Consider the following 25403-nt stretch of genomic DNA (forward strand, 5'->3'; position numbering starts at 1 on the left):
AAGAGGGAGAGAGAGAGAAAAATATTTTTGCAAATGACGCGTAACTTTTGAAGACACCGAATGATCATTTTCCGATTCTGCTGAAGGTTAGAATTGCAGGAAGAAAACTGAAAATGTCAACTTTCGGCTCAGTTAGATCGCGTGCTTTAATTGGAGAGGTCTTAAACCGTGTTGATTTAATTACGTCAAGATTACACGAAATTTGATAAACAGAATGTTTGGAAAACAAAACATGATTGGGTTTTGTTTAACCACCATTGCCTTATATGAAGAAGTAATTGAAGCACGTGACTTGGCGGCCATGTTTGATCGGTTGAAGCCGCGTAAAAAGGTAAATAAAAGGAAGTGAGCGAAGCTGGCGCCTTGTGTGTACGGATTATCATTGCCATTTTGTTGTCAAAGCAAATAGCATTCTGCTCTGATGAACGACGTTTGAAAAAGCCGGGAAATGGTGAGTATTTTCTCAACAGTTCGGCAAAGTAGCGGTCAAACTTTGGCCAACACGTCCCAAGGGCATTGTATAGCTTGTATTTTGAGCGTATCACTAGATTTCTAATATCCGTTACAAGAATTTTCAGGCCAAGACAAGATCTAACTGTTGTACCAGGATTATTTATCCTTAATGCTGAAGTGACAAATCCAGTGTTCGCGGCGAAAACTTTGCAATTTCCCTGCGGTTTCAAAGCGTGAAACGTAGACAGCAGTGTTGAAATTCGATATATTTTTAATGCCACAGGTATAATGAACCCTACTCGAAAAACATTATACGAGTTTGTTGTTTCTTGGAACTGCTGCTTAAAGATGATTTGGCCTGAAAATACTTGTTGTGTGCGTTAATGAGTCTGTTTATATTCACGGCAATTATTCAACCATAAAATGGTTATAGGGTGTATTTGTTCCAATGTGCGTTCTTGTTGTTCTGCCGTCGTGTAAAGCTTTGATCTAATTTCCGCTCCTAAACATGTCAAGCTTACGGTACAGTGCACATACAGCAAGCTTAAAAGATGTCGGCATTTACAAATTCCATTTCTCAAAGGGCATGTCGTTTTTTATGTATGAAGCTCCTTTTTTTTCAAAGAGCATATCGTTGTCATGCATTTTAGTCCATTTCAATTCTGTTGTGAAGTTATCCTAAAAAATCAGAATAAATGAGTCTAACAACCTGACGTTTTGTATAGACATGCTAATACTGCATGTGACTACCCGAAAAGTGTGCCTAGCACAAATATCAAACCGTGTTCAAAGTCTGCTTATGAAAAAGAGTAAATTGTAATTTAATTAACAACATGTGGTGTGAAAAAAATTGTAAGTTTATTGCTCCTTGTTGTTGTTTAACTTGTAATTCAAACCAATATAACTTAACTTCAAGAACCACTCATTCTTTTTACCAGCCAGGTATCTTTTATGTAAATAACTGTTTGGTTTGATATTGATAAGATGTAAGTGCATTTAATTCCTTTGTATTAATTAACGTGTGTACACAATATATTTTAGAGTCTTAATATAGTAACTGGCGACGGGATAGAGCCTTCGAAATATCCTTCTTCAAAGGGCACTAGATAAATGCCCAAATAAAATGATTTATAGTTGATAAAGTTCTTTTCTTATATTAATAAGGCCATAACTTGAGAAAGATGTAATATTTAGAATATGTTTATGTCATGCATGAACAGTGTGACAAAGAAAGGCACTGAGTCTCTTAAAGGAATCAAAGCCATGTCCTTCCTCCGTACACCGGTTGAGTGATTTAACCACTGAGCTTAGCTGTTTGCCAGGCTATGACTTATTCTAGTCATGGCAACAAAATACCTCCACACAATACCGGTACAATATTAAGTACATAAAGTGCATCTATATTCATTCAAGAATGTGGTTGCTTGAGTTTAGTTGAAACGAAATGTTACATGGTCATATAGAGGTTTTGTGTTAATTGCTTTGCAAAATTTGATATGAACTGATTCACAAATATGAAGTTGCCGGCACATGTAAGTTTTATCATAATATGAATCATTAGTCTCTGTTCTGTTGACTTACTGATGATCATATAATTATATCAAACTGGGTCATATTAGATGACTTATTAATGTTTACATTATAGTATATGCCAACATACTTAGACACTATTTCTTGGCAGAAAGCAACGTTCTAAAATCAATTTTGTCCATTATTAAGCTTTGAGGAACTGCTATTATGCCAGTGATGATCCCTAGTGATATAATTGTGACATTATGGCATTATTTAGCACAAGCACTGTGCACCAACCTTTGTTCACATACTATGAACCATGAGTCTGGCATTACAGTATAATTAACAAAAACTCTCCAGACTGTTAAATTTTTACTTCTGATGATCAATTTAAGCCCAGAGGTTTCAATAAGTTTTTAAGCAGACGGCAAAAACTGCAAAGTACATGTAGGCGGCTAATGGAAGTTCAATTTTACTCTAATTTTATTTATTTTGGAGAAAGTAGGAGGCGAATTTAGGTCAATTTGCTTGATATAGATGGCGAATTTCGCCGGTTGCCTGCTCTTATAGAAACCCCTGTAAGCCATGTGTAGATATTAGCTTTGTCCCAAATTTAGAAACTTAGAAATTAATAGAGAAGTCTTCAAGGAAGTTGCAAAGGGGCGTAGATGACATTCTTTCTGTATGTTACTTTCTGTACGTGAGGACTTGTATTGTATTCATGGTTTAATTGAGGGAAAATGTGTTAATTGTGATTATAGTAATGTTACATTGCAAGCAGTCCCACTTTTTTCCCTCAGATCACGCACGTAAAGCGAATGTAAAATTATGCAAATCAGAAAAGTGAGCAAGGAGAAAAATCGTGTACGCGTGACAGAATTTAGAAGAAGAAGGACACTGCTTACAGTCTAGATTACAGTCTTTTTGGTAGCTTTAAAAGATATATATTTTTTATTCATACATGTATAATTTATTGTAGGGGAAAGAGAACAGTGCTGGAAGCAAACCAGCACCTAACAGAAACTCAAGATCACTTAGGATGGACAGAGGACACCATGTTGCTGAAAGCACCCCACCAAGGGCTCAATCAGTTGGAGCTGCGGCATCGTCTCGAGTCAGACCCCCCACGGGTCTCCAAAGCCCTGCTGATCTGGAGAGAAAGCATTCTCAATTAATCCGAAGGCCTTCTGGTATTTTTGGTGCCAAGCCAGCCTTCAAAGTTCCAAGAATAGATCAAACCACCTGCTTATTTAGCAAACTTCAGTCGGCGCTCAGGTAAGTTAATTATAAACAAAGTCATGTACTTGTTACAAAGTCCTAAGTTAAAGTAATATTATTTGCACTGGGTATATTATTGCCATGATGGATGGTGAGCACTCATCAAACAGGAAGACAAGCAACAAGTTTGAAACCAAAAGGAGCAGAGCTGGACAGGAGAAATGTAGGTGTCGGAAAGAAAGGCCTTCTGTACAAACATCACTCATGGCAACTTTCATCTGTCTGCTGTGCCAAACAATTTGCGCTTCATGCATTGAACTTCACAGCCACCAACAAGTGCTGCATGCAATATATTTTTGATCATCCCTTCCCTTGATCCTTGGAACCAGCCATTGAATCATATCTTTCATCATTCATCATTGGCAGTGACAGAAACAGTAGCAGTCAGCTTTCTTTGCAAATAGCAATTCACTGTGAGTGCTACCTTGCTGGTGTAATGGGGGTCTCTATTGTTACTCTTAATAGGAATAAAGAAATAATTGCATTTTTTGGTGTTATAGGTATTGGATTTTTTTGTCTTAAAAATCAATTCAAAACTGACTTGTATGCACACAACGAAAATCTACAGTATGGATGGTTGCTGAAGGAGTGAAAAAGGAGTAGCATTTCGTTGGCTTAAGTCACATGCTCAGTTATAATCTGTTGCTCAAGACACTTCATTGAGATCACAGATAAAACACATCTTGCCCATGCAATGCAATACAATTACAATACAACTTATTTTGCTAAATACACAGATGCATGTAGATGCGTCAACAATTAAACTGAGATAATAATTAAGAATAAATTTATACATTTACAATATTATATTGTCAAATCTTAGAGCCTAGAGGGTAAATTAGCTGTGGTGAGTTTTTGAGTTAGCCCCTAGCCATATTAAATTGTATATTCTGGTTATGTACATGTACTAGCATACACTCTTCCTGTACCCTCCTTCAATGTTGCGTTCACAGCATTTGTTTTACTCTTGCTTGCTAAAACAAACAAACTTAACATTGAAGGGGAGAAGGTGAAAGAAAGAAAGAAGGGGACCGTTGAAGAATTAATGACTGAGTATGCAGGTTTTCTTTTACCAGGAAAATCCCAGACATTCAGGGATTTGGCTGTTTCCTGACAGTCCTAGATTTTTATTAGTTATGGAAGTATGCAATCCTACAGCTGTAGAATCTGTCCTTGATCAATGTGGCATTACGAAATCGCGCCCATTGAAACACATCGCCCGATAAAAGTGGGGTACCATGACGCTTTGCGAGCGTTACAAAGCCCGCTGCTGGCGGTATCTTTTGTCTCGCAGGGTGAATCCTCAACAGTGTTCGGTTATTTGTTACACAAGAAGAAGGAGTTTACGTAAGGAAACGGTAGCAGCGCCCTTTTAAAGGAACGTATTAAAGTTCTAACATCGAATGTGGTTGATTTAGGATCATTTCATTCAAAATTTTTGCTTGGAATCACAGTATATTGCTGTAAAAACACGCTTTGTTGATTGAAAATTACGTTTGCTTGATTCCGCCGTGCCACTCGATTATGCAAATTACTTTCAATTCACTGGAGACTGTGATTTTCTGTTTTCCTCCTTTTTTATCGCAATGATAGCGTACACTATGCCCATTCTTATTGGGAACTGTTGTTTGTCATCGTATAACGTAAATATCATCTCTTCTTTGATAGCGAACGGCAACTTTTTATTTATTTTAGTTTAGTCACGCAACTTCTGCTGATAAACTTCGCCTTTCGTTCTTTTGTGTTGCGTTATTTTTCTATTATGTTTCAATGAATAGATGCGTTCCGCGAATTGTCACCTTAACAATACCATACACAAAAGACTGCTGTGATTGACATCCAAATTGAAGCTCATTTGCATTTACGAGCGACGTGTTTCAATGGGCGCGATTTCGTAATGGGATGGTCTGCTCAGACATATTGGGAAAATCAGAGCTTAATTCTATTGTACCCACCCCTCCCAGATTCCTACAATGGTCGGTAATCATTCCTGACTTTAAATGACTGTGAGAACATAAATTTTGATGTTGGAGATGTTGGTGGTATAATTAGCTTGGTTAGAAAGTGTCACACTTGCAGACTTTTCGCAGGTCTTTACATACCTGTATGTGTTTTTGTCATGGATACTTTTATCCAGTAATGGCGGCATCTGGATTGGGTGGCAAGCAATGAAATTACAGATCATCTGGATTTTTCTGACACCTGAAAACCAGAGTAAAAACGCACCCAATAGCAACCATGCTATGAGCCTTAAGAGAAGAATAACAAGTGCGTTGCAAAAATGAGCAAGGTGAACTCTTAAGATTACTAGACTTTTAAACGTATGTGATCAAGTCCCAGATTACATTCACTTCATTTGTTTTTTAATTCCTTTTTTCAGTGACTATGGCAAGCTCCTTGAGGATGCTCTGAATACCGTAGAAGCCAAGGTAGGTAAAAGAGATTGCTTTCATTGGTATCTTTATAAATTTACGTCAATTGAAATTGTTACACTGTAAATTAAATTGGGTGCTTAGTACATGTACAAGTAACATGATTTCATTTACAAGTGGGCATTGGGCAGTGATCCCCAGTTGTTGTTTTGGTGTATTGCTACTGAGCAATAATTTGTCAGGTTAACATTGCCGTTATCACAAAATGCCCATTCAAACAAAGCAAATAAATGAGGAATATTTAAAATGTTAACCAGTTTGCTGGTAAAGATGCGTAGATCTTAAGTTTCAGATTATGTACCTTTCATTTCATTTTCTTTTTCAGCGAAAGAGAATGGTCGAGCAAAGAATAAAGTAAGCATTTATTTAGCAATAATTTTAATTATAGTACTGACTAAGTATTTAAATTGCTCCAGCTAGTGATAGCAAAAATGATACATGTACAGCTGTAGGCCTGACTGCTCACTGGAGCCATTATTTGTCCTTCCCTAGTAGACGTGTTAATAAGTTAAAATGTGCTTTATCATTGGATGAAAGGTCTTTAGCATGAAATTCAATTGGTTTTCTGTAAAATTTTCACATTTCGAACTTGATTGCAATGCTAAATTTTGTAGTGTCTTGATTATCTCAAAAGATTTGTGGATGGTAGCATAGAAGCATTGTCTGTTGAAAGAGAACAGTCCAACATTGTGCGTAACATTGTTGCAATTATTGTGTTTCCACCCGTGATTCTATCTCATCAATTTCCTTTAGTGTCGTTAACAGTGTGGTTGGAAAGTTATATTTTTGTGGGTCTTTCAATTGATTTGGAATTGCACGGAATAATTTTTCATATTGTTTTACTGTATCTAGCTACACTGTAGGCCTTTAGTAAAATTGCATTTTAGATTGATTTTTGCTCATAAGCAAATTGTGCCATGGAGTTGTTGTTGTTGTTAACTTACAGTATTTATCTTTAGGTTGATTGAGTCAAGATTACAGCAGGTAAGGTATTTCTTACAGTTGAGGAAAATATACAAAAAGTATAATTATGGAAAATAAGGTTGACTTTACACCATCTGTAGTCTAGAAAATATTTCATCAGAGGTTTTCCGCAAGTTTTTAAATAAGGTTCAGTGCATCTTTGCTGGAATATTATGTCAACATGACAGTACTTTAACTAATTTTAACTAATTAATTTATCATTATTACATACATGTATTTTAAAAATAAAAAACATGCATGAAAAATGGTATTTTGTAAACTGGAATACAACTGTTTTAAATGTATATTTCGTTTTAAGTGCTGAGGGCAAAAAATGCAGTCTTTGTTAAAAGCCTTTATTGTACCACGTAGTATCGTTTTTGCCTTGTAGATTGATGAAATTTTTCAGCTCTACCTTTATGAGCAAAAGATGAGAGAAGGTAATTGTCAATCATTTATTAATGAGAATTAACTAGTAGTTTATTGGATAAACACTGTCAAAGCATTGCCTCATTTGATAATCAAATGATCATGAAATGACATGACTTTATCAAGCTTTCTTTGTTTATGGGCTGTACTATGGTCCATCCTTCCACCAGTAAGGTGTACATGTAAATATGAATGTGCTGACAGATACGGAATAGGAGCAGGAATAGGAATAGCAGCATTACACATGAATATCATGAGTGTAGATCTACCATGCTGTATGAAAAACAATTACACACTAGTGTACATGTGTGTAAATAATTACACTGGTTACCAAGAACAGAGCTTAGCTGAAAGAAACCTGTGGAATGTTTATGCTGTTTAAGATGGAGGATTCAATGGTGGAAGTGTGATCTCTTTAGTCGGAAGGTTTGCAAGAGCTGTGAAGGAAGCTGTAGCAAATGTTTTGAAAACATTTGACGTTGTTGAAAAGTTAGCTGGCCAAAGAGCAAGCTGATGGAATATTCAACCTTAATTGCTGCAAGGATGTATTTGCAATACTGCCATCACTACATGTAAATGTTGCTACTTGACATGTCCTTTTAATAATTATTGAAACCCCAGTTCTGTCTTGTATCCACATGCCAATTGATGACAATCACACTATAAGACATGGATTTATTGTGACTGGTTTTAATTAAATACAGGAAAAAAAAAGTTCAAATTTTTTAAAACAAGAATGGTACAATGTAAATGATATAGCTCTGCACCAGAGGTTTTTTCTTGTTGCTGTGCACTTGTGGTGTCAGCCTTCCTCCCACAACAATCGGCCTCTGTTGGATCCTGAGTCCTTGTGGCATATGAGAAAACAACCTATGGTACCCAGGGTAATCCATTGGATTGTACTACTGCATAATCTTTTGAGATGGATGTGCTAATATTGCTGATTAATTTCTGTTACTAGGCGCACGTAATTTACTAAATGCATTGACATCTCAAGGATCAAAATCTGGTCAGGAGGAGTGTCGATCAAGTATTGGTTCATGTACAGAGGTATGGTAGACTCAGTACTGTAGTTAGTGGGAAGGAGGGTGTAGTGTAGGGTGGCTAGGATGGGAGACAGGGGGAGAGATGGGGTAAGGTGGGAGACCAGGGGAAAAGGTGAGAGATAGGGGGAGACTTCTTCCCTTCTCTCGAGACATATGTAGGGGAGAGGTGGGGTAGGGTGGGAGACGGGGCGTGGGTGGGGTATGGTGGGAGACAGGGGTAGAGTTGGATAGGGTGGGAGACAGGGGGCAGGGGTGGTATAGGGTGGAACACAAGGGGGAGAGTTGGATAGAGTGGGAGACAGGGCGAGAGTTGGGGTAGGGTGGGAGACAGGGTGTGGGTGTGGGGTAGGGTGGGAGACAAGGAGGAGAGTTGGATAGGTTGGGAGACGGGGAGAGTTGGGGTAGGGTGGGAGACGGGGCAGGGTGGGGTAGTGTGGGAAAGGGGGGAGAGCTGGATAGGGTAAAGGTAAAAGGTAAAGGAAAAATCTTTATTTAGATACGGTGTTTCCCTCAGGACTATACAATATTTAATTTAAGATCTAACTACCTAACTAAATTAATGTTGTAAATAGCTACTACAATAAGAGAAATGATAAAAACCTGCTTTACAAGGAAGCCGTGTATAAAAAAAAATAAAATTTATATAAGTGTCAAAATCATAATTCTTCAACTTAGATTTAAATTCATTAAGAGACAGCGACTGTCGAATATTCAAGGGCAGACTATTCCACAGACTGAGTACAATATGCTGTAAGACAGACTTCTTTTACAATTAGTGTGGGGCTGTGGGATAGCAAGCGTACCATCACTATCTCTTAGGTTATAAGTTAAAGTATCAGAACGGAAGACAAAGCATGAACTAAGATATTCAGGAACCATAGGGTGGGAGACATGGGGAGAGTTAGGCTAGGGTGGGAGACAGGGGGGAGAGTTGCTTTTTTTGCCCTTCACGTCTAGTGTCCATCCTTTTGTGGCCACTCTTGATCTTTTCTCTTAGACTTTGTGTTATGGCTAATTTCATGCCCAAGGTTCTTACCCAGAATTTGACAATGTCTGTGTGTGTGTCAGAGGTATTTCTTATCAAGTTAAATTTTTCTTAACTTTTCAAAAAGTCAGCATCCTCAGGGACACCTCAATGCCCAACCTCCTAATACCTTGTTGCCGTCTCATATTTTTAACCAAGTGCATGTACTAAAAGCTACCTTTGGCTACAAATATTCACTTAGGTTCAATTTCTTTAAAGAGTGTGCAAACGTTTTCCACTTTCAACAAATTCTTGGCATCTAACTTGGTACATGTACTTGACTATAAATTTCTGTTATGTTTTTTTTTTTTATTTCAAAGAAAATGTGTGCAATCGAGGAAGAGCTGGAAAGCAAACTAGGAGTTTTCAGATTTCAGTTGAATGGCAAGTATCACATTAGAGAACATTTTTATCCACTGGTTTTAAAAGCTCATTGGTCTTTTGTGAACTCCAGCAGTCACTGTGAGTGGGGTTCTGCTGTACTGTTAAACTAAATCCTTACAAAATGCTGATCAGCGTGTAACAAGTGCTGTGATGGACTAACATTCCACCTATTAACTGTTGCACTGGTTTTCATTTGATTTTGATTTGAAAGTTTGTACTTTCCTGTGCATCAGTTTTATTAGGGACTTTAAGAAACCACAACGGCAATGCCAACGAAAATGTCACTTGAAAATTATACAAGTTCATGTTACTTGCACTATTTCACGATTATTTCAATTTGTTCAACTTGTACATGTGGCTGAACTGTCCAGTAACAACAGGTGGGAACGGCATTCACGTTGTGACAGAGAATGAAAAATTCACCATTGTGTGCTCATGTTCTCAACAAAACCTTGAATTTGGTCATTTCACATTGTTGTTTGGCTGAGTACTGTGAAGAAATGTACCAAAATTCATAACGCACGTGCAGGGCCTTTTTTTTTTTCTCATTAAACTCATCGTTAGTGGATGAGCTTGGGGGTTGGTGCCTGAAAGACCGGTGGTGCCACAGGTGAAGTGAGCTAAGCGAGGTGCGAAACCATGGCAACCCTGTGAGCGGCAACCACCCGGCACCGTCACACTGAAAGATCAGTGGAGATAAAACAGAAAGAATACAAATAAAAATACTTACCACACCCGCCACAAACAATACTTACCAAAGGGTGGGAGGGACTGGGAGCAACAAACTTAAACAGCACAAGCTCCGGCAAGCGAACAGATGCGAAATGAATTGGCACAAACATGTGAGCTGTAAGAACCCAGGGGCCCCTGCAAAGTAGGGTGGCCGCCCCGCATGTCCCAGCCATGCGGGCACCGCTGACCAGCACTTGCCTCGATTTTAACTTTGCCTAAATTACATTTAGCCACATTTAAACTCATCATTAGTGGATGAGCTTGGGGGTTGGTGCCTGAAAGACCGGTGGTGCCACAGGTGAAGTGAGCTAAGTGAGGTGCGAAACCATGGCAACCCTGTGAGCGGCAACCACCCAGACCTCGCACTCCAAGTGCTTGGAGGGCGAAGGACCCGTGAACAGGGAGAGGGGGGACCTGAACCCACCAATTCTTCCAAGCACCTGACCCCCCAAGCCATACAAGCGTAACAGGCAGAGACAATAAGCCATACATACCCCTCCAGGAAAACGGAAACGCAACTGTTGACTACTGACAGAACCCGCCAGGACAACCAGGACAAGCACCAAACGGTAGAGGAAAGGGATTTTCAGAAAACGACAACCTGTCACCAATAGGCCATGTGCCGCAGGTCCAGTTGATGGCAGCACTGAGCCACAGACCCCCCAAAGCAGGGCTGCTGAGAGCAGAAACGGCAGCTACAAGGAACGAAGGGTAAGCGCAAGCGGGCCCGTCGAACCCCCACCACACGCCCTTGCTGGCAGAAGGGGGGTGGGGGCGTGGGGCGTAAAGAACCTGACCCGATGGCCAGGGGAACAACACCGGTGAAGCTTAACTTGCGAGCTGCTTAGACAGCGTAGCTAACGACTCTGTTGGAGTTCTGATGTACAATTGATAGGCATTGCTTGACCAGCGGCCCAGAGCCTGAATGAGATGATCCGGGACCCCATTTCGTGCTGCGACCGTGACAGCGCCGATGCGGAAACTGTGGCTGGAAAAGTTGCCTTGGACTCCCGAGGATGACAATATGTGGCGAAGCCAGTCGGTCAAAAGGACCCGTGACAAGGGACGACCATCGCAAAGTAAAAATAGAGGGCCCTGTGCACTTCCCCGGATAGCTAGGTACGCCACCAATGCTCGGATGGCACACAAAGGATAGGAGCCTCGACCAATGTGTAGAAAGCACCCCTTGCGGAATGGGTCGGTCTTGGACGCTTTTATCCTAACCCTCAGGCAGGTGGGAGCAACCACCGAGTCAAACGCGATATCGGGCACCCCCAGATGGGTGTCGAGGGAAAAACTGGAAAGGTTCGGAACTGTGAACTCTGCAGAACGGAGAAAGCCAAAATAGGCCAAATTGCAAGCGGCCCAAAACATGCAGTGGTCTGGAATGCTCAGGTCCAACGACTTAAAGATGACCAGCATGATGTGATCTGTGATCGGTAACCGAGAAGTGGAGGGGCCACCTTGGGATCGCTTGATTCCCCGCAAAACCCGTTGGAGTCGCAAACAGTTGAGGAGAGGATCTGCAAAGCCTTGTTCGATGTGCAAGGACCGCACTGCAGATAGGTAAACCTTAATGGTGGTGTGCTGTACTGACCTGGCCAGGAACGTGGCAAACAAGCACAGGGTCCACTCATCAGCTGGGCATGGAGAGCCAGACGAGTGAATCTTGCCCAACTGATGGCAGAAGTCGTAAAACTTTCTCTGTCCTGAAGCGTAGGAGTTTCGGGTAGATGAAGCCAGGCCCTTAATCAGGAACTCACGGCACTGGTCTTCTAGGCTGGAAGGGTCAATTCGTCCAGTAGGCTTTGCGGGATTGGAACTGGAGACGGCGAGGCCTGTGGAGCTAACCGTCTGAACTCCTGCCAACGAAAGCGAGAAAGGGCGTCAGCAATGTGGTTATGAATGCCGGGAACATGTTGGTATCGTTCCAATTTTAGTATATGTGCTGCCGTTAAGCAAGCACATCCTATTCTTTTGTGACGTTCTTGTTGCTGTTGCCGTAGTAGCTTCTTAAACACCCTACTATCACTCTCTTGGACTTGTAACAGGAAATAACAAATTGATCTGGGTTAAAAAATTTAAAACCAAAGACAAACTTAAAACGCAACATAGCCATATTGCTCGTGCTCATCAAGGTGATGACAGGGCTGTACAAACCACAATTCCACTTTAAGCCTTCAATCAAGTACATGTAGATAGGATGTACTTAACTACACTTACCCTTTCATGTACTGTAAGTGCTATGTAATTATGTTCAATTTTCATGAGAACAAGTTCTTACCCAAATACTATAAGTCAGTAAGAAACAGTTGTCTTGTTCAGTGAAAGAAAAGCAATCACTGATGTGCTATTTGCCTCTTTCAGCTCTTCTGGCCTTTGGAAGACTTTGCAGTGGCGATGTTTATGATGTGAGTATTGACTGCAGGCTCATTCGTTTACTGTTCTTGACCTCAGTGTCACATTTAGGGGAGGGGCCTGGCCCCTACCTTAATTGTAAAGAAAATGAAGAGTTTTTTTATTCTAGCTGAATCCTTTTCATTCCTGGCTCCCACACTCCTGTCTGCCCCCAGAGTTGTCAAAAGATGCCAACAGTTGGCGAAAATCACATGACCTTGGCCTGCTACTCTGCTGGGCTATTTGTCTGATTCTTTAAAAAAAAAAAAAGATTGCAAAATCACCCACCTACATGTACTTAATAATTTAATAAGTCTGTCATCTGCAGGACTATACATCTTAATTTATCAATTTTTCTAATAAATTTAATTATACAAAAATAATCAAGATTAGAATAAAAACTGAGACTAACTGAGATTAAAGAAATAAATAAGAACTTTAAAAAAATTAAGTTTGTATGGTTGCCAATGGAAGAAAAACTGATTTTAAACAGCTAAATAAGAACAAGCTTAAATAAAAACAAAATGTTCTGAAACTGGCTGTTTTTGTGTACTCCTGTGTTTTCTAGTTCAAGTTTAAGTTGATCATTTTTTATTCTTTTTTTCAGGTACATATTAAACATGGAAGTACCTTCAAGTGGAAATCTAGGTGCAAAGTAGAAAGAGATGGACAAAAGTGGACAGATAGGGAGGTCAGTGTTGTTCTGGTGCATGAGAATTTTACATTGTACTGCCTAAAAACAAGCTGATGAGTTAAACCAGACATCAAAAATTGGGTATCTTCAAAAGAGGCTTGAGACTCCCATAAAACGTATTTATATTCTTACATGTTGTAAGTTACCTGTCGTGGGAACTACATTGTAGTCTGGTTACTTTTCGTGTATTGTTGCATGAAGTCTTTCAGATTCAAAACAAACATGGCTACCAACTGACAAGGTCTTTCAATGAAACTACAGTGGTACAGTGGGAACACATTGGTGCGAGGCGAGTGCTCTCACCACTGTGCCATCCCTGCTCCCATTTTAAAATGTTAAGTCAGACGTTTAAGAGATTTGGTTAGACTTTTGAGAGGTTATCAATAATTATTAAATTGTTTTAGTGTCAGTTCCGTTGGAATTTAAACTATTCCCTCTGAGAAGTCTAAAAGTTAACTAGTATATATAGATATACTGTACTTGGAGATGAATTGAATATGGAATTTGCAGAAATGTTATTACCATAATAATTTTAATGGACACTACATAGGTGCATGAAATGCCCCCTCCCCCTCCCCCCTGTCAGGTTCCCCTAGTGCTCCCCCGACATCAGCTGAGGGTTTTTTGATTTGAACTCTGGTCTGGAAATTCCAGTTAGCCTTGTACTTTCCTTTAGAAAGTTTTGGCATTACAGTACCCCTTCCCTTAAGAATTTCCAATAACTCTCCTTGGGATGGTAAGGATATTATTTTTGTGGAATCAGCAAATCTAAAAGATTAAAATATCTGTGCTTATTTTTTTCAACAGTTTACGTTGAGACCTTCAATAGCTGATGAGTTTGCTATCAGGGTAAGTTAAACTGGTTATTCTGTCTGGCAAACATTTGTTTAAGCTTGAAATGTGCATGAATTTTTCGCAACAATCCTGATAAAAAGGCATTTAATCAGGGCAGGGAAACGAAAATGCGAGAACTTGAAAAACGTTAACTATGCTACAGTCCATCTATGGCCAAAGACAATCAGGACAGTTTGAGAGCGCTGGGGTGGTAACTTATAGAAAAACTGGGGGTTTTGAAATGACACCAAGTCTCCTTGACACTGCTTCAGTAGTGGCGATCGATTTAATCTCCATTTGAGGTATATTCATGTACTTGTTGATTGGTGCTTCAGTTCTGGAAAAGTTGCTATCATTTTCTGAGAGTGTTTCATTCATCCATTTCCGGCAAAACATGAAAACATGATTGTCTTTGCTTCATTCCGTTGCTATTTCCTATAATTGTTTATGACAGGTGGTGGAAATGAAAAAAATCCAATCCAATGTACAGATTGGCAATATTCTGCTGAGGTCCAGGAATTACATCAAAGCAAGACCACAGGTATTCAGTTCATACATCAATATCAAATTCTCCTAACTTGTCCCCATACTTTTCTTGTAAAAGTACTGTGGCTCAGAAGTTATTAAAATATCAAGAAAATTCATCTTGGGTGACCTCAGGAGTTGAATAAACATTGATTTTACAAGGAGAAATAATTTGATGCTGATCACTGTTAGAGCTAAAGGGTTAAAACATTTTTGGAAATTCCGGTTGAGCCGTAAATGAAACATGACTTTTGGGTCGTCCTAGTGTAAAATTTCTAGGAGAAACTGCGTAGCAGTTGTTCCCTCTCCAAGCGAGTGTGTTGAGAAGCTACATTTGTAATGAAATCTTCCGGGAAGAAGGAGCCGTAAAAACAAACAAAAAACGAAACAAAACAAAAAGATGGAGTGGGAGACAACTGGTACGCATGCTACCATTCTACCCATCTGTCCTTTGTTTGCCATTGTATGCTTTGCGATAATGTTGCTTCATAGTTTTCTTGCTGTTCTTTGTTTTCAGGTTGTTTCTGTACCTCTAAACAGTACAGGATCAATTAAACTGAAGATAACAGTGGAGTGGAGGTGAGTGGTAAATCTGTACAGTGATTGAAGCCTTCTTTGTAAGCCAATTTTGGATGTGATTTTACTGAGGGCTCGTCAACTTGAGAGTTTTCTTCTCCGATAGTCTAGACGTTCGTCCCCTATTGATCGAGTTCAACAACAATAACGTCTCTTGCCACAGAGTCAGTCTCTGAAGAAGAAAGGCGGTGCCTTTCGAAATATTGGGAAAATATACTTCCCTTCAGTCTTGCTCTATTTTAGATTATTTGTTGAACAACAACAAGCTTTAATAATAATAAAATTGTTTCCCCCATTCGGTCACATTACAATTATTACGCTTAATTAATAATTAATAGGTTGGCTACCTGGAATAACTATAGAGTTAAAGGAGGCAGGCAGCCAGTTTTACAAAAGTGATAATACTAGTTTAGGTAGGCACACACACACACAAATAAACACATATCTCACAGTGAGCACTAAATAAATACTGTACTAGAGAAATAATACTATAGAATAAATAGGAAGAATGTAGAGAAATGTAGAGCTATCTGGTCATTTCCTTGTTTCTGTCAGTGTGCATTGTTTAGTCCCAGGAAGAGTTCATCCAAGGATGATTATTTCATACCTCTGCTAAACACCGGGATGAAACGTGACAAGAAATTCCATGTAATTAAACAGTCTTTTCCGAGATGTAAAAATTGTTTGGTTTCCAGTCACACTGTAGCTTTCTAAGCGGTCGTTTTTAGGGGACTCGTATTACCTCCTCTTCACAGTCGAATGACGCCATCTTAAAATTGGTCTATTAAGATGCTGTTCCCAGGGCGAAACTCTTCTCTGCTATCCTGAATATGGGCTCGCAATCATGAATTTAATACCTGCATTATTTATTTATTTGCAGGCCATTTTCTGGGAAAGAGGAAAACACATTGCGTTCTAAGAGACAGAGCCTGTTATCAGAAGTGATTTTCATTCAGCCGACCACAGCGACATCCACTGACTTGCCTGCCAGCTCTACAGACGAAAGCAGGTCTCGACTGGCAACTAATGTTATTTTAAACATGTATTTTGCTTTGATTTGATTTTGCAAATGTTTCCGCCATCAATGGCTGTGCAGAATTCCGTTTTTTGATGTTGTGATTGGTATTCTTATTAGGTCGGATGTGGTTGAAAACAGCTTTGTTGAAAATCACGCCAATGGGGACCATCCTCCGCATGTAGATGAGGTACGTACTGTCGGGATGGAAGGAGGAAAACCGAGACTTGTTACTTAAAGCGTTAAGGTCGTAAAGAGAATCGTTCTGCTTTGAAGGTTCTTGAGTCTTTTCTTGCCTGGATTAGTTGTTCAAACACAGTTAAGTCCTTTCCTGTCACTGCAGGGGTTTCAAGTGATTTCACCACAGGGGTTTCAAAATCAAACAGGAGGAAGTGTTTCCCTGCCCCCTCCTCTCCCTCCCTCTCAGTGGAGGTACACCCCTGCCCCCTCCCCCCTCTCTCCGTGGAGGTACACCCCTGTATAAGCCATATAGGTATGTGCAGACCCAAAGGGTATGGTTTTTGAGCCGTTTAGGGCTGAAAATTGGTATAGATTTTTAATGATTTTGGTCTGAAAGTCTGAGAATTGGTATGGATTCGAGAAACCTTGTCTGAAAATGGGCTTGGATTGTACAGAAACGGGTATGGAATCTTAAGACCATGTCTGGAAATGGCTACTCGGCTACTTGGATGCTTACATCCTATCACAGCCAACTCGGTACGCGTAATTAACTCCAGTTAATTAGAAATGAAGGTATAATTGTGCAAAGCGAGCAAAACGTAGCCTAGCCTGCTTAACAGGCGTTTGTCTAGCCAAGCGCATATAAAGTGCGAGTGCTTCCGAAGGGCGATCGCCCTTGGCCAAATAAACGCTTGTTATGCAGGCTACAGGTAGCGAGGCAAACAGCTTTACCTGTTATGCTTTTCACTGCGTAGGGTGATTAGATGTAACGGTAATTTGCTGAACTCAGCAGGCAGCTGTTGAAGATGTGTCAGACGCACCAGAGGTGATGGTTGGTGCTCTTGTTGTGGACATGGATGGTGTCATCCCTGAAGAGCCTCAAGAGTTTCGTCATGCGACATCCCTCGACAGAGCTCTGCAACATCTCATTCCTACTCTGCAGAGCAACAAAGGTAATCTGAGCTGTCGGTGAATTACTGTTGGTATACATTTACACCAGGGCCCAGTTGTTCAAAGCCCGATTAAGTTAATCCTCGGTTAACGTGAACTTTGATTCGAGTTTATTTACTAACCCATACGAATTCTTCGGTTCCAAAAGTTTTTTGTCCCCGGGCTCAGTTTTGCCTTAAACGTTTTTTTATCATTAGCTTAAAATTAGCCTTAAAAGCATTCTTATTCCTTAAGGAGCGAGAAGAAAACCTCAGTCAACTTTTAATCGTGGATTAACGTTAATCGGCTTTCGAACAACTGGGCCCGGGTCGGAAGGTCGGTAGGGTTCTGCAATAATTAAGCTTCAATTTGCCAGTAAAAAACAAACAAACAACCTCCCCCCCCCCCCCCCCCCGATAATGTGAAGTATTTTAAAGCTTTTTAGAACGATTTAAAATTGGTGAGTGTAAATTATCCTTTAATTTTGCGGTTCGACAGCCAATATTTTGCGACACGAAGTTTTCGCTAATTTGAAAATTTTTATAATGTTTGTTCAAATAATTCAAGAAAGTGAAGTGATACTTCTTTTTCGCGACGTCAACTGATTTTTGTGACCACTGGATTGAAAGGGTTTCGTCACGTTTTTATTTTGAAGTTAAAACTGCGCGTCTCGAGAACCTTTTCGTTACTCAGTATCTGTGTCACAGAATAGATAGTGAGTACCGTGGCCAATCAGATTTCGTGCATCCGTGATAGAATACAATAAGATGTATTCTAACGATTTTATAGCAACAGGGACAAACTGTTCTCTGTTGCTCTCTTTTTCAACCAGTCCGGGTAGGTCTTACCTGTTGGTAAAGAACTTATTTACTAATAGATATTTTTTTAGATGCACCTGCGCTACACATGATCATGAAATAGCTCACTTACACTGTATGACCTTTACTGCTTTCATAATTTTTACAGATCAATTTCCTGAACTTGACGGCCTTATTGTATTGCTGGAGAAGCTAGAGGAACTTGTCAAGGTATAACGTTTCCTTGAAACCACACATACGGCTGATAACATGCACGCTTCAGACCAACGGCAGAAACAACAACAACGACAACAATGACAACAACACCGACAACGGCAACAACAACAACAACAACAACAACGACGACGACGACGACAACCACAATCTCTTTATTTAGCCCGACTTACCCTTGCACAATATACAACCAAGTACGATTCACAGTAAATAATTATACACATTTGCCATACAAAGTACATTTGATCATTCGTAAGACTTTCAGGCCTTTTTTGAGTGGAATTTTTCTGTACATGATTTCATCAGAATTATTAAAGAATTTCCCGCCTCCAGGAAGGTGTAGGCCTTCTTCCTTCACTAGAGGTCCCAGCCTCGGATGTTTCATCCAGTAGTAATCGAAAGAAGCCAAGAAAGTCGAAAGGTTCAATGAGAATCAGAGGTCCTACCTGGAGGGCAAGTTTAAGATCACCCAGGCTACCTGTACATGATGTCTTCATCAGAAGTATTAATGAATTTAGACCCAATTCGTAAGTCGTATTTCAGTCACGTGAAATGTGAGTCAATCTCTAGAGAGAAACTGGCAAAAACAAAAAAAAAAAGAAGAAGAAGAAGTGTAGATTGGATTCTTATCTGTAACTTGCATGGGATTATAAAATAAAATTGCTAATGCCTTAGCTTGGTAAAAGTAAAGAAAGCAATCTTGATTGTGAAACGTCGTAATTCACAAGCGTTGAATGTACACATTCGGTTTTTTTAGGGGAGTAGTGTTACCCACCCACCCCACCCTTCCGAAAAACGACTGCGTAGGCAGCTTTACTGAGTACATGAAGTTTTGACTAATCAGTATTTGCCTTTGTCTCTTTACCAGAAATGCTCCTTATCGAGATCATCCATGTCCCTGTCAGTGGAGAGTGCGTTAGAAAGTTTTGACTTCCTAGAACAAGACGCAGCGGATGAGGCCGAAAGCACTCCCCGCAGTATTGCTAGTGGGGGCAGCGAGTGTCACGATACAGGCTATAACAGTACTGATGACTATACTAAAGACCTTGTGGGGGAGGGTGTGTCTGATGCTAGCTACATTGTAGACTTTTTGGTATGTGACAAGACTATGGAAGATTTTTCGGATTCGAGTGGTAAAGACAAATTGAGTAAAATCGAGGAAGATGCATCCTGTGATGAACAATCTGAAGGCGAAATTAACCAGTGTGAAGAAACAAATCACGAGAATGCGGACATAAACTCTTGTAACGATGCCCCGAACTGCATCACCGACATATTTTCTTCATCATCGTCATCGCCAAATTTAGGACAGAGATCAGCAAGTTTTGATGCGATGGAATCTAAGGAAGAAGCAACTAACGGTATACCATCTAACACCAGTTCACCTAGGAAAAGAATTGAAGCTGTTGATTTATTGTCGGAGGAAAGTCCTCAACATAGCAGTTACAAGACTCGATCTTCTCGGGCTACCAGCCCTAATCTCTCATCTTCATATGGACCAGAAGCTACAGTTGGAAATAAAGTCTTGGATAAGGTAAAGTGGAACGCGAATTTCGTTTCTGAACGCTGTTCGTGCTTAAAGCTGTTGCATGAGTCATTGCCTTGCGGCGTCTAGCTGGATAATTATCCGGCGGTAAACGGTCCCTTATTTAGGCTATACACAGTCGGTACACAAAGTTGTTTACGGAAAATATCAGGACGTGCATAGACCATATGCAAAAATGGCTGCCTTTGAAATATTCTTTTGTACATATTCAAAATAGCCTCACTAACCTCGCTCGGGATAATAAATTCTTTGGAGTTTTGATATATTCTTAAGAATTTTGATATGTCTTTCTTTGTTTTCTTTTGATTTTATGTATACATTTTAGTCGTAATCTTTGAGGTCCTTTTCGAAAACCACATTTTGTGAAAAAGTTTCCTCAATTATTATTATTATTATTATTATTATTATTATTATTATCTCAAAAACGAGGTTAGTGAGGCTATTTTGAATACGGACAAAAGAATAATTTCAAGACCGCCATTTTTGCGTAGCGTCTATGACGTATGCGGTCCGTATAATGCTCAGTATACGTAAGGGTGTGCGAAGAAAATCAGATACGGATCTTCTTCACTTGTACCAGGATTCCGTATACATAAGTATAAGGAATCAAACGTATACTAGCCGATTATACAGTTCTTATACACCGGAGTCCCTATACGTCAATATATGTCTCCGCACACGTGATGTAGGCGGGCTCATTATACCACGTTATTTCATGAAGTATTTGCTGCTCAGCAGCACTTATGTGAGGAACATCAGATGTTGCACTGTATGTTGTACGATGTCCCGTTTGTTGAACGTTGAACGGATTAAAAAGGTGTTGTTGTAAAGGGTACAACATGCTGAATTGCTTCGTTCATTGCGACAATCTTTTCAAACAAATGGTATTTTAGAAAGTAGTTACCAGTAGCGACGTTATCAAAGACATACAGAAAACTAAGGAAGAGCCACGTTGCACGAATTTTGAACGAAAGAGGAAAACGTTTCTAATCCTAGACAGCGAGAAGTCTCTCTTTTGCTCGAAAATCTGCGGGGAAGAATGCAGAAGTGAGCGAGCACGATATCGGAGGGGCGACTAACGAAGCCGCAAGTAGCTCAGGCGCCGGAAGGCCACTCGCGTGCGCGAATCGCAGCTCGCCCCTCGAATATCGTTCTCGCTCAGTTTTTTGCGTTCTTCCCCGCAGATTGTCAAGCAAAAGAGAGACTTCTCGCTGCCTATTCTAAACAATAGCCTTGAGAAATATAAGATTTATCCTATGTTATGACGCTAATAACAGTGACTCAAGGACAAAAATAAACAAACAGACGAACGAACGAACAACATCAACAACAACAACTTTATTAAATATTCATATCTTTTACAGGAATACACACAGCCCGCATATAGCAGAGCTAATCGAGGCGGGCTGTGTGAGTTAATAATTATTACAAACAGAAAATTACAAACATGCTAGCAAACGGAAAACTTAACTTTACATAATGTAACGAACGAACGAACGAACGAGCGAGCAAACGAACAAACAACTTCTACTCCAAATGTGTTACTTCTGCGAGCATACAATTTGTTGAGGGTGCTCATCTGTTTTATGATTTTGCGTTTCAGGTCATTCTTTGTCATTTACAATTTTGCGAAGAAGTATCTGGGGTAGGTAGAACGATTGCTTCAAAGGTTGTATGGAAAAAAAATACCCATGAAATTTATTTTGACTTCTTCCAGTGCCTTTCGTCTACACTATCAAACCATAAGTTGTCACTGTAGTATTAAATCATTTACCTGTTTTCTCGCCCGTTTTCTGTGAACTGCTTTCTTCCCTAGAGGCGATGGTAGACTGTGCTATATTGTTGTGAATTTTCGTCTAACGACTTCAGACAGTTTGCGCAAACGTCTACTTTTGGGAACGTCCTCCATAAGGGACAATGATTTGTGTTTCTTCACTGACATGATACAACGATTCCAACCTTTAGTACACTGTATCAGGAATCCGCACTAAAAGGGCAAGTGTTATGGTTTTTTTTTTAACCGTACTTGTTAAAAATGGTGAAATAAGACCTTCCGACTCAGCTACAAAATAATTCTAGAAGAACGAGAGGAAATAAATTAACTCAATTCTTGAAAGGAACAACTCGTGATCAGTTCTAGCGCATTTTGGAAGCAAAACATGCGAGAACCTGAAAAAAAAAGTTAGCCTAACATTTTTTAATTCATTATGACCTACTCTGTCTCTGTCCAGAGGCACTAATCGACAGTTTTGTTGCGCCGGGGAGATAATTTATAACAAAACTAGACAATTCTTTTTTTGTTTCTGTTGACAGGCAAATATTTTGGGGTTTTGATTCGCGTGATACTTACCCTTTTAAGACCACATGCAGGTTCATAAAACAGACATTAGTACTATTATGATACCCTTTGTCAGGTGTTCAACTGTAGGTACCATTTGTAACAATGCGTTTTATTTTCTCGTAGCACCTTGGATCCTTTGGACCAATGAAGTTCAAGGTTTGTGCGAAGTTGTGTTTAACTATCACCATCACTGTTTTTATTTCTCTCTCTCTTTTTTTTTTTTTACCTCTATGCTTACCGTAAATTTATTGAACTCACCCCTTTAGGAAATGTCAGCTCTTTCTCAATTCCGGCAGCAGCGAGACGTTCTAGAGAGGCTCATTCACTTCGTTTTATCAGTGGAACAAATCTACGACTTAACTCTTCCACAAAGTAAGTTTTGGTTAAAATCAGTGCGAGTGAAAACTGACCTCATTCTTAGCAGCTTCTTGCTGTCGGTTTTGGCTGTTTTGTATCGCTGGAACGCGTACCGCATAAAAAACGAGCTTCACTGTTTGTGTCTTTGTTTGTTGTTGCTGTTGTTGTTGTTGTTGTTGTTGTTGTTGTTGTTGTTTTACTTCGATTATAATTTTTACAGACTGCCAGTGCTTGTCCACTGGTATACTCTATGAAAGGTTGGTAGGGGGCGGATCCACTCTCAGGGGCTAAAAATACCAGATTTTTCTTATTTTTACACCTACTTTTTCAAATATGTCTGGCGTATCACCCTCCCTTGACGCCCCATGAAAGCGCACGCCAACTGATAACACCCTCTTTCAAAACCTCCTCCTGCCTCTGCTTGGTGGGACGGAAAGCCAAGTTGCATTGGATAGGAGGTGAAGGGGTAGCCAATATCTGACTGACTGGTGGTCGCTACTGTCGGGCTTTTTGAGCAAAAAACAAACAAAAAACAAAAAAAAACACAAACTATTTTTCAGGATGTCGTCATTTTAGGACCTTTCCGATGTATCTTCTCAGTGGAAGTTTGCCGTGGATGATCGCAAGAGCTAACACTTTTCGCTTGTTTGTTGTTTTGTTTTTGTTTGTCACAGTCGATCGACGTCTGGCGGCAAGCCCTGCGCTGTGCTCCTTTTGGGAGAAGACTTGCCAGGGTCAGAGCTCGGTAAGAGTTATTAGCATGCGTCTATGTCGAGAGGTTGCAGTTGATTGTTGGTTTGTTGTTGTTGTTGCTTGTTTGTTTGTTTTTAACTAAATCTGTTCTCGTTTTATCTTAGTTAATGTACACCACAGCTGGTCAGCTTGTCAGCGCGTTTGAAGACAGTTTCAAGAAGCAGATAACCCAAAGCTACAACAGAGTTGTGGACATCGGTACGTGCTAAGTTCTTCATTAGTCTTCCGGGTACACGATTTCTTTTTCGCAGACATAACCGGTTAAAAATGATCCGTTTGCCAGTAAAGACGGTCGTAAACGGATTGGTGTGGATGGACATCAAGAAACACGGCTTTCACAGCTGTGGAGATGCTATGGTGTCGTGTTTAGCGAGTGGGACGTCAGATCGGACGTTTGGTATTTCTTGGCCTAGATTCTGCTGTCGTGGCCTTACCTTGGAGAAGAAACTGTGCAATTAACCCATGTTGTTTCTTTTCACCTATGTACGTAGATGGATGCGGGTAACGTATTTCTGGAGGTGACCCTGCGGTAGAGTAGCACCCCCATCCAGGGCGGGGGGGGGGGGGCGGGGTACCAGTACCCCTACTTGTTTTATACTACAGAAACCGGGTTGAGCTCCCGGTATGCAGGCCACGCATGTCCACCAGGCGCAAGGGGTTATCATAGTTTGCTAATGGGTTGTGTTATTTTACAGTGTTCCCTTTGATCGTGGCTCGTGTAATCAATCAGGATCCTGATCTTACTGATGTTCAGCCCGAGGAGGAGGATGTTGTCACGGTTTTCCAGTTTGAACACTACTTCATGGACTGTTGTAGGTCAGTATGGGGCTCAATAAGCTTTAAGTGTCCTAAAGTTAATACTGAATAGGATGTCGGACACACTGCGGTCAACGACGTTGCCCCTTAGGTTTTAGGGTTCCGAGTTCAGATTTTTTTACAGCTTTTTATATTGTTATATTGTTTTTCCGTTGTTACATAGGATTAAGATATTTTCTTTTTTTTTTTTTTTTTTTACTTTTTTTTGTTTTTGCTCGAAATACTCGGACTCTTAGCATAATATTTATTGCTAGAGGCCTAATCAGCCTCACGCACTCGAGGGTAAATAAAGTCATCATTATTGCTAGTGATCACTTTAAAAACTGGAAGCGGCATTGGTTTTAAAGTACACCCAAAGGTAATGTTTCCGTCTAAACTATAAATTCTCTTTGGAAATTTCATGTCGATTTTCGTAACTTTCAATCTGTTTCACGGTTAAAACGGAAATCCCTCTGCGTTAGGGGATGGGCTTCCCAATAGTACGGTGTAGCTTTAGTATCTTGTGTTGAACACTGTAACATTTATATCCTGCAGACCCAACTTGTCCAAGTACATCAATGATGTCGCTTACGAACGTGAGTACTAAAAGTTTCTGTTAATAGGCGACCGATTTGTTACTTTAAGAGAGGTCAGTCATCAACAAGGCCCCAGTTGTTCAAAGAGCGGATAACTTTATCCATCGGGTAAATCGCTATCCAGTGGATAAAATACATTAGTTGGAGTACATTTTATCCATTGGATAGCGATTTTAAGTTATCCACTCTTTGAACAACCGGGGCCAGATAGATTGCATGTCCACATCTTTGATGAGGGTTATTTATTTACCGGGTAGGTCCCAGTACTGAGCATTTTAGACCGCTCTAAAAAATAAATAAATAATAATAAATAATAATAATAATAATAATAATAATAATAATAATAATAATAATAATAATAATAATAATAATATTAACATGGTTCGTGTGGGAGCATGAGGCCTGCCATGTCACACGATAAGAAAAGGTAGTACGTGATAAAGTTACGCCCCTTTCTCTATGCCCCTCCCTTCAGCCCTTTTCCTCGTACATGCTGTATACGGTATATGATGCCTCTCTCTGTCACCTTACTCTTAGGCCTTCCCTCATACACTCGATTGAACAAACGTTGTCTCATGTA

General features: G+C 40.1%; 2 protein-coding genes across 4 annotated transcripts in view; one reads left to right on the forward strand and one right to left on the reverse strand.

Annotated features, from left to right (window-relative positions):
- The first annotated feature begins 285 nt into the window (after nucleotides 1-285).
- The window catches only part of LOC146485145 (rho family-interacting cell polarization regulator 2-like), a 31599-nt gene continuing 6481 nt past the window's right edge, over nucleotides 286-25403 (forward strand). The window contains exons 1-25 of one of the 3 annotated variants that reach the window (XM_085104127.1): nucleotides 286-451; nucleotides 2945-3240; nucleotides 5624-5672; nucleotides 6001-6029; nucleotides 6635-6659; nucleotides 7030-7078; nucleotides 8029-8117; nucleotides 9458-9521; nucleotides 12621-12664; nucleotides 13258-13341; nucleotides 14152-14193; nucleotides 14633-14719; nucleotides 15221-15282; nucleotides 16160-16288; nucleotides 16415-16484; nucleotides 17265-17427; nucleotides 18371-18432; nucleotides 19304-19969; nucleotides 21585-21626; nucleotides 22446-22478; nucleotides 22589-22694; nucleotides 23354-23424; nucleotides 23537-23630; nucleotides 24128-24248; nucleotides 24783-24823. In XM_085104127.1, the coding sequence (XP_084960253.1) occupies nucleotides 449-451; nucleotides 2945-3240; nucleotides 5624-5672; nucleotides 6001-6029; nucleotides 6635-6659; nucleotides 7030-7078; nucleotides 8029-8117; nucleotides 9458-9521; nucleotides 12621-12664; nucleotides 13258-13341; nucleotides 14152-14193; nucleotides 14633-14719; nucleotides 15221-15282; nucleotides 16160-16288; nucleotides 16415-16484; nucleotides 17265-17427; nucleotides 18371-18432; nucleotides 19304-19969; nucleotides 21585-21626; nucleotides 22446-22478; nucleotides 22589-22694; nucleotides 23354-23424; nucleotides 23537-23630; nucleotides 24128-24248; nucleotides 24783-24823 (2521 nt within the window). In that variant the 5' untranslated portion in view covers nucleotides 286-448. Of the gene's footprint in view, nucleotides 452-1863; nucleotides 1986-2944; nucleotides 3241-5623; nucleotides 5673-6000; nucleotides 6030-6634; nucleotides 6660-7029; nucleotides 7079-8028; nucleotides 8118-9457; nucleotides 9522-12620; nucleotides 12665-13257; nucleotides 13342-14151; nucleotides 14194-14632; nucleotides 14720-15220; nucleotides 15283-16159; nucleotides 16289-16414; nucleotides 16485-17264; nucleotides 17428-18370; nucleotides 18433-19303; nucleotides 19970-21584; nucleotides 21627-22445; nucleotides 22479-22588; nucleotides 22695-23353; nucleotides 23425-23536; nucleotides 23631-24127; nucleotides 24249-24782; nucleotides 24824-25403 lie in introns of those variants that run through there. The other 2 variants (XM_085104125.1, XM_085104126.1) reach the window with 2 other exon arrangements.
- Nucleotides 10063-11802, reverse strand: LOC146485146 (uncharacterized). Its single transcript, XM_085103768.1, has one exon. It carries the CDS (start codon nucleotides 11673-11675, stop codon nucleotides 11082-11084), a length of 594 nt encoding a protein of 197 aa, XP_084959894.1. The 5' UTR covers nucleotides 11676-11802; the 3' UTR covers nucleotides 10063-11081.

Source organism: Pavona decussata, unplaced genomic scaffold (assembly GCF_977016875.1).
Source record: "Pavona decussata unplaced genomic scaffold, jaPavDecu1.1 SCAFFOLD_28, whole genome shotgun sequence".
NCBI lineage: Eukaryota > Metazoa > Cnidaria > Anthozoa > Scleractinia > Agariciidae > Pavona > Pavona decussata.